Source organism: Hippopotamus amphibius, chromosome 7, assembly GCF_030028045.1.
Source record: "Hippopotamus amphibius kiboko isolate mHipAmp2 chromosome 7, mHipAmp2.hap2, whole genome shotgun sequence".
NCBI lineage: Eukaryota > Metazoa > Chordata > Mammalia > Artiodactyla > Hippopotamidae > Hippopotamus > Hippopotamus amphibius.
In genome coordinates, this window is record NC_080192.1 from 133,039,843 (window position 1) to 133,049,546 (window position 9,704).

At 34.2% G+C, this 9,704-nt stretch overlaps 1 protein-coding gene across 1 annotated transcript; it reads right to left on the reverse strand.

Moving 5' to 3' along the window:
* Positions 1 to 1,784: 1,784 nt before the first annotated feature.
* On the reverse strand, positions 1,785 to 8,042 carry TDRD15 (tudor domain containing 15). The gene has a single exon (XM_057743401.1). It carries the CDS (start codon positions 8,040 to 8,042, stop codon positions 1,785 to 1,787), a length of 6,258 nt encoding a protein of 2,085 aa, XP_057599384.1.
* Positions 8,043 to 9,704: the final 1,662 nt, after the last annotated feature.

Consider the following 9,704-nt stretch of genomic DNA (forward strand, 5'->3'; position numbering starts at 1 on the left):
ACTCCTTTTATAACTACTACTTTCATACTTTAATTTGCTTTTTGATTCACTGTGTGCTAAGGAATGCAGGAGGTGAAACAGAAGTGGGGACTTAAAGAATTTGATGAGAAAAACAAGGCAGAAACACACACAAGGAACAATAAAAGATATATGTGCCAAAATGTACAGACTGATAGTCAAGAGTTTTATAGAAAAACTCTTCCTCAAATAAACTATTTTTTTAAGTATAAATGATGAATAAAAGTAGACTTTGGAGCTGGAGAAATCTGAGTTTAAAATTTCAGTTTCTTACTTACTAGCTTTATATCCATGGGCAATTTACTTAATTTCCCTGAGCCTTACCCATAAAATAGTGATAGTAACTTTGGGGGAGAGGGGTACTTCTTCCCATTCCTGATCTTCCTTCCATGTGGAGGTATTTATGACTGAGGCACACTCCTAGCATAACAATCCTCTGGCCTCTTTCCTCCCTTACTCATACACAAGGAGTAGAGGCAATCTGGTCCACTTAGAATGAGAAAGATCTACATTGGATTAGCCTCCTCCTCCTCCCTCTCTCCCTTTATAGAGATATCTACCTCAAGCTGTAAGTTCTACATAGGTAAGCCCCTATATGGACAAACTCTCCTCTGTGCCTATGTGGGTAAGTCTAGATTATTGATTCAGTAAACCCATTTGCCAATAGATATAAGCCACATTCGTCAATATATTTCTTTTTAATACATGTGGTATGTTGCTCATCAACTGTCTTTCTCCTTGTCTCTCTGTAAAGTGGTTTTGAATTCAGGTGAAGAAGCAGGATACTAGTTATTAGACTACATTTTAAATCTTAATATCAACCTACTTTATAGAGTTGTGGTAAACTTTAAATGAGCTAATACACATAAAAACTCCAAGCAGTACCTGGAACACAGCAAATAAGCACTCTACCATAACTGCTACTATGATAAAGGAGTGGTTCAAAAATAAGAAAAAAAGGGCCAATTTTAAAGTGTTTATCAATTCACTATAAAACATCTAATATGAATTCAAATGAAATACTCTTTCTAAAATACATCAATAAAAACAAAACACCTCCATTCATTGAAAGAATGTAACCTGTTATGACTCTAGTTATAATATGGAATAATATACAAATTTACAGTCAGAACATTAAGCAGAGAACATTCTTTATAGCCTACAAAATCCTGACTAATCCATACAGAAAATGAAATACAACATGCAGAAGTAAAATCAGACAATACTCTAGCACTTAAAATAATAAAATTTTAACAATATTTTAGAATCAGTTTGATGTCTAAAAGTTTTCAGATGAAACATGCTGGAGTCTGTTTATAAGTTTAACTGCACTGTCAATATGCTAAGAATCATACTCAAAAAACCAGATATATTTAATCTGATAAGAAACAAAATAATAGAAAACTGATTCTTCAAAATGAGCCCAGGAAGCTCTCTAATAACAGCAAGATCAACCTGAGATCTATGGACCTTCAGGAGTTTTGTGAAACTCCTGAAATTTGTAAAATGTCATGCATGTGTACACGTATATGTGGTTCAAATCCTCTACTTTCATTACATTCTCAAAGATCACTATTCAAAAAAGGTAAAAAATAGTGAAGCATTTTATAATTCAAGTGATCACTTTTAGTTATCCATTCATTCAAATTTTTTAGTAAAATCTTGCAGGATATTTTCAACTTGAATAATTTTAGTAAATAAACTTTTAAAGAATTGAAAACAGGATCTACAAAATCTACAGAAACGAATCTTTTTTAAAAAAATGGTTACTTACCTTTCAAATGTTCTGATATAATTTCTTCATTAACATGCAGTGTTTTTTCTGCTGTTCTCAAGTCCACTGTATTGTTTTCCTGTATTCCTTCAGTTGGTAGTTTTTCAAAAATGTTTTCAATGCAGTTGGTGTTATTCTTCAAACTATTAGGTAGTTCCCAAAACGATGCTGCTACACATGTATCCACCAGTGTAATGGTACTTTGGGGATCATGTTCTCCACTATCAAGCTTCTTCTTCAGTGTTAAATTTCTAGAATGTAATCTCTTACTAATATGGCTTTTCCTTAAGAGGTTCTTATAGACATTTTTCCTCTTTATAGTTTTCTGTTTTACTTTTTGCTTCTCAGTGCACATATAATTTAGACTTTCTCTTCTGTAATAACTCTGATCTGATAATTGGCAAATAGGCTTACTCTCTGATTTATATTGGATTTTAGTAGATTCAGTAGGAGTAGCTGCATCGAGATGATCTGAATCTTTAGAATAAACTGCAAGACCAGAGGCAACTAACATATCTGCCAAACTGTTTTTCTCATGAATGATTTCTACCTTCAGTTTTGTTTCAAAACTATATTCCCTAAACTGAAAAACTAAGCCGGGTTTACTCAGGAAATCTTGAAAAAAACTTTTGGCTTCTTCATTCCAATGTTTCCCTTTAGCAGGTAAGATGCCATACAAGATGCAAGGGTAACTTAGCCTTGGCAAATTCAGAAGTTCCTCAGGAACAACTTTAAGATTTTTTACATCCGAATAAGGTATGTAAACAGAAAATCCACAGTCAATCAATACAAGAAGTAAAGACTGATCAGAAACTTCAGAAATTTCTACTCTATTCCACTGATCTTCCAATTCATTTCTGAACAAACAACTAGAACCTGGAATTATGTGCTCTTGAGGCACTGTTTGTAAGTCTTCTGGTAGATCAGAAAGCAACATAAAGAGAGATTTCATTGTGTCAAAGAAATCTTCTAACTGAACACAGAAGTCTGATGGGTCAGAAATAGCAGTGGCAATACCAGAATATTGCCTACCATTTTGGAGTTGTGCCCAAGTAAATGATCTTATTGTACATGATGATACAGGAGTCTCAGATTCAACATTGAAAATAACTCCTGAAGATCTAAATTTGTTTTCTTCAACATGAACTGTATTTAAATTTAAATATTCCAAAAGTAACAGGCCATCTATCAAAATCTCTACTTCCCAGGCACAGTCTAAATATTTCAGGAAAAGGATGTTTATTTCCAAATGAGCAAATAAACACACAATGGACTCAAATGGCATGTTCCTAAAATTTTCAAACCAAATCCATTTACAAGGCACGGCTTGACTTGGAATATTTCTGATTTCATTACTAAGCACCTTGGTGTTACATAAAGACACTATTTCATACCTACCATGATCTACTAAAAAAACAAGCACTTTCTCATCAACACACTTTTTTTCTACTTTTGATCGACACCACTTCAAAGTTTTTTTAGATTTTACCAAGCATTCCAAGCCTTTTTCAATATTTTCCATTGATAAAGAGGGTTTTTTTACTTCTTTAGTAATTAATACTGTTAAATCTGATAAAATCTTTTTATTTTTAGATAACTTCACATAAAATGTCCCACATTTTGAAACATAAAGTATTTCAGCCTTTTCAAGTTGTCCAGGTTTTAACTCTTCAAAAGGAATATTGACCAGCTGTTGGTAGGATGGTTGAAGGATCACAGAACCTTCATATTCATTTGATCGTCCTTTCTTCATTTCATTATCAACAGGGCTCACCTTTTGAGAGACAACCTTAGGCATTTGCAATACTGTTTTCTGTAGTTTTGAACACGCTGTCCATTTCAGTAGTTCATTAATGACACATTTTTCATCACAAATTATATTTACTTCCCATTTCTGTTCATGCTTTTTCAAAAACTCACAAGAAACTGTTTTATTACATACTCTTGAAGCAAAATAATCCACAGTTTTGCTGTCCCATATTTCATCAGGCTTATTCCACTTTACTCCACTAAGGAAAGAATGAACTCCCAGCTGAGGAATAGTTAAGAAATCCTTCTTAATTTCATAAATTTTAGATGTGTTTACTACTGCAGTGTTACCATAGTCAATAAATTCCACTTCAAAAGAATTTTCTCGCAAAATTTTCTTAATAACTGCTCTGTAAATGGCATTGTCACCAGAGTATTCTGCAACTACAAGATCTCCCACCATAGGTTTGACTGATTTTCTCTCTTTCATTATATTGGCTCTTCTTGCATTTAGAGCATCCGCTAGTCTCATGATTACACTTTCATTCTCTGCAAGCTGAATATGGAAACTTGCTGGATTACTTATATTAGAAATATATCCTTTAACTTTGGCATTCAAGTATATTTTGGGTTGAGGAAGGTCTTTAATCTGTGGTCTAGCATGATTATATGTGTTCTGTGAGGCTGCTTGATTTAATTCTCTGATAAAAGACTGTGATACAACCCTTACTGATTTCCGACCTACATTACTTTCATCAAGAATATGTGCAGATCCAGGGGCAATTTTTACACCTTTAAGTCCAAGATCCAAAGACTTCTTCACCTTGTTTTTTGACACAGGTTCAACTTTACAATAAACTGATGGTTTTAAAAGGCTGGCATATATACTTCTGGGATTCATTAAGTGATCTATTTTGCTTTCAGAATATGTTATTAGACTACTTTTACTTATTATATTATTGTGATAGTTGTTTTCTATCTTGCCTTTTAAGGAAATACCAAGTTTCTTATTCTCATTTGTTTTAGGACCCTTTTCCACACAATGTGCTTGGTCACAATGTTTTTTTCCATAAGCATGAAGCAACATTTTAATTTTCTGATTTATATGTTGATGTCCATCATATAAATCTACACCAAGCTGACCATCTGGTTCCCTGGACAGTATTACTGCCCTTAATGGTTTTCCCCCAAAATTATCTTCAAACCAGCTATTGATTTCTGCTGGAATATCTACATCTCTAAGATCTGACAAAAAACATTTAATAGCTTGCATAGGTGTAAACAGCAACTCTGGAAACTCCTCTGAAACAGCCCTCAACATACTTCCTTCTACTAATTGTTTATTTCCAAAGTCCACAAAATATACGAGGAAGTCAGATAATGAATCTGTCGGCATTGCTAAAGCTCTATAAGAGAGACCATCCTCTACATACTTAGATATGCACAATCTCGTTTTACTAAAATCATATTTGGGGCAATCACTGAGGTTACTAATCTCTGTGATTTTTGTTTCTATCATCTCTAGGTCTTTAATATTTCTACTAAGTTGGCAATAAAACTTTTGGGGACTATATATATGAGATATATATATTTCTTCCTCACTTCCAATTTTTATATTAAAGCAAGAATAGCAGTAACTGTAAAGACTCACTGAAGATGGAAATGGCTTTGATACTGCACTATACTGTGCAGAGCCATGATTAATAAGAAATTCTTTTGCACTAGTAAATGGAGATTGTAAATCTACTAAGTTACATAAACAGTTTGGATATATAAGAACTAAGGCATAGATGACACAAGTCAATAATCCTCTACATGAAGAAATAAAATTCTCAAAGTCTCTGCATGCTTCTCTTCTCCAATTGAATACTTTACAACTAATAGGTTCAACTAAATGGTTAAGACTACATCTGAAGGCCTGGCTTTCTAAAAAAAGAAAACAGGGTTTAATAGCACAAAGATCTTTAATTAAAACTCTTTCCTGGTAACCATAATCAACAAGTAACACATCAAATTCTTTTTTTGATACTTGAGTCAAAATAGCAGCTCTATACCACCTCCCATCTTTAGAATACTTAGCAACACAAGCAACCTGCCCAATCTGATAAGGATCAGAATGAACACTGTAACAATCCTGAAGTTGTTCCATTAGCAATTTTAAGTCTTCTAACTTACACTGCAGCTGGCATGAGAAGTCACCTGGGCCATGATAATAAGAACACTTAACTTCAAGGACTGTTCCTGGTTTAAACACATATTCTTTATAAGGCTGTGGTGACTCTGGTCCCACAGACAAGGTGAAAGGGTTTTTTAAATCTGGGAAATTAATAGCTGGGTACTTCAACAAAGACAAGTTACTTTCGTTTAGCTTATTTGAATGGTACTTTTCAGGTTTAGGTCCTTCAAGGAGGGCAGATATGACTTTAATATTTACTTTGTTTTTGGATTTTAAATTTAACACTGAATATTCACTTACAGATTTTCGACAACATTTTGGTTCTACTTCCCAATATTCTGCATATCCAGCTTGCAACATAAGAAAGACAACATCAATATTTTCTGAGGCTTCAATACTCTGAATATTTACAGTATACTTGTCATCTTTTTTGGCTATAACTTGAAGCAAAATTGCTTTGTTCAAGACAATTTTTTTAAAATAATCAACTGCTGCCTTCACCCATAAATCTTCAACAGGAAATATATGTGCAAGTGAACAGCACATGGCTAAGGCAGGCAACTCACAAAATTCTGGAAGCAAAATTTTTACATCAAAAAATGGTATGGAATCAGCATTTCCGTAATCCAAAAAATAAACATTAATTTTATAGCCATTAATTTCAGTAATGACAGCTCTATAAAAACGTCTGTCTTTGCTGTATCTAGCACAACAAAATAATCCAGGTTCTGGATTTCTTAGAATCAGTTCATCATTGTCACACAAATCATAAAATTTGTTTATATTTTTCATTATATCTTGAAATTCATTTTGATGTTCATTAGTACGTACCCAGAAATTTGATGGGTTTAATACATATGCTACAAAAGCTATGTAGACATCTTCTATCTCCATTTCCACAGTTTTAATAGGAAAATCTACTTTCAAAGTGTCTTTTTTATTTAGAGAGTCTACTGACTGTTTGGTATTTGCAATAGACCTGTCAACTGCAAAGCTGTTTGTATCAGAAGCACTAGTCTCCCTCAACACATCAGAGGTTTTTGAATCAGACACTGGATAAAGTACTTGTGTGCCTACAGTCTTTAGCAGACACTCAGAATTAATAGTAGAATCTTGAGTTTGTAATGTTACATAATACAAATGTTCATCCTTATTGAACCAATCAAGGTGTGCATATACTATTTGTCCTAACAAGGCTTGTTTAAATATACTCAGTTGAAATTTTCTTGCATCTCTGTCTGGACTGTGTAAATATGTCAGAGCACATGGAAATGAAAATAATGGTACTAAAATAAAATCTTGTTTAAGTTTCTTTACATGAATTGAGGGTATAACCTCACTATTGCCATAATCCATAAACCAAATTTTCACTTGATTGTTGGGCAAAAGCTGCTGAAGAATTCCTCTATGCCACTGTCCATTTCTCCTTTTGGCAACACAAAGTAGTCCAAAATTATCACACGTGGCACTACTTTCTTGACTGATAGTATCATAATGCAAAGTCATACACATTGTCAAGTTTTCTAACTCTGGAATCCATTTAATTAATTGGCAGTAAAATTTACTCGGGCTCAAGGCAGATGATATTTTTACACTTTCAATACTGCCTACTGACAAAGATGGTTGCAAATTATCCAGAACATGTTGAATATCAAGTGAAGTATTGTTATTACTTAATGATAATTCAGGTCTTTTATGTTGTAATGAATCTGGCATTTGTTTGGGGAATTCTTTTACCATCTCCACAATAAGACGAAATGAATCTCCGTCAATAAGTCTCCCTAATTGTAATTCAAGAACCTGGGATATAATTTTGGGTACTTCAAGAAGAATCATCTGAAGAGGCAAAATAGCTTGTACACAACCTTTCACTTGCAGTCCTACTAATGACTTGAAGTAATTCAAAGCCTGAGGAGACCATTTTTCCCCAGTTGGTAGTATGTTGGCAAAAATGCCAAATATTACCCGTGGTGGTAGCTCAAATAAGTTGCCACAGGCTGAAGCAACCTGTGTACTGTCAACTCTTAGTTCTTCTCCACGATCTATGAGGAGCACAGTATAGAGTTCATTTTTCTTTTCCACAACTCTTCCTCTCTGCCATTCTCCTGATACTCTTTCTTCTACCAAACAAAATTCATCAATGTCCACATTATTTTTTAATTTTGGAATATGCTGTATTTCCCTCTGCAATATGTGGTAGTCAAACTCACAGTCACTATTATTTCTGCCTTGAAATTTCACCAGAATGTCCTTGGGAAGACATTGTATATGTGATATTGTCAGATCCACATCTAAAAATGTTGGTAACAGAGACGTAGAATCCATTTTCTAAAAAGAAAATAATAAGTACCTATTAGCTTCTGGACAGACATCAAAATTAAATGAAATTAGCCTTATACGTATTTAAACATAAACCTTAAAAATAATTCTATGCCTGTATTTACCAAACTGAACATGTTGGCAAAAATTATATACACTGGACAAGATGAAGAAACAAAATACATCTAACTGTTCACTGCCTTCCACACTTTCAAAAAACTTTACTGAACTAACAAGAGAACATAAAAAATAAGGAGAAGACATATAATCACCGGAAAACAGAAAAAAAGTAATTTTTTCAGAGACTAACAAATTTCTACTAGATATTGGACTGATATGGTATAATAGAAGGAAGCCAAGTAAAGCCTACTGGAGAACTCCTCCCCCTTAAGAAAACTTTCCCTCTTGCAGACTTCTTCCAACAACCCATAATTCAAAGAGGTGAGTGCTGGAAGCAAGGGTGGATGGTGAACCAACAGGGGACACACTGTTTACACACCCCACTCGGTGTCAATTAGCAATATCTGGGACCCTATGAGCATCATTATACAACTCCAGGATTCTTCTCTAAGGGCAACAGGCTGAGTCCTGGACACCAGTAAGTAAAGCCAAGCATGGTTTTCCTGAGGCAGGTTAAGTACATTCAGGCCTTGTCACTGGCATGGGTACCCATAAAAAGTGTGGAGGGAGGAGAGAGGAAATCTTTAGCACAGAGGCAAAGCTCTCTACTATAACTATGGCTCTAGCTAATTTTCTCTAGATTGTTGGGATTCTAAAAACTGTAACGCAAACATTCAGGAAGTATAAATAGCCCCCAAATTCAGGTAAGAACCAACATCTATTGTGACAGGACACAGCCCAACTCCTACTTGACTCTGAGTTAATAGTTGATAATTTCTTTCTGTGAGGATGAGAGAGAGAGAAAACACTGGAGCTAAACAAATGAGGGAACCATTTAAAAAGAAACCAAGGAACTGTTCCCCTCAGCAAAAAAAGAATTGTTTTTCAAAAGTCTGATTCCTGTTTTTAAAAAGCGCAAAAGAGAATAATGCATTTTTATGTGACTAAGCAGTCATTAAGATGCAACAACTGAAATTGGGAATAACTACACACACATAAGACTCAAAACATCAAAGGGGAAAGCCAATATAAAATAGAGTACAAGAATATTTTGAGAGAATTCCCAGAAACTCAAAAGGATAAAAAGATGGAAGAGAAGCATGAAGGACAGGAATATGAAATCTTATCAAAGTATAAATGTTATCTCAGAGATAACAGAACAGAAGCCCTTTCTAAGACTTAAGACTCAAGTCCACAAAGTGAAACAGGTCACTGGAAAGCTAGAGAAAGAGTTACGATTTCAGGTCATCTGGGTACTGAGTATGCTGTTTATTTCCTACTAGATAATTAATTTGGTGTGATAATCAGCATGGCTTGACCTGTACAGATTCCAGGCAATGCTCACTTGACCCTGGAGCCCTTAAGAATAAAAATCAATGAGCAATACACTAAAGACTCATTAGAATAAGCCACCATTATTTAAAGTCACAGGCCTGTATTCAATTCCCAGATTTTAGTCAGTTTATAGACTTATAATACCTTATATGTAGGTAAGACCAAGTACTATTAAGAAAGGAAGGATCCTGTGCTTGAATATACCAAGAACAT

What these genes read in the sequence shown, in the direction of transcription:
- TDRD15 (XM_057743401.1), bottom strand. Translation starts at nt 8,042, where the DNA reads ATGGATTCTACGTCTCTGTTACCAACATTTTTAGATGTGGATCTGACA.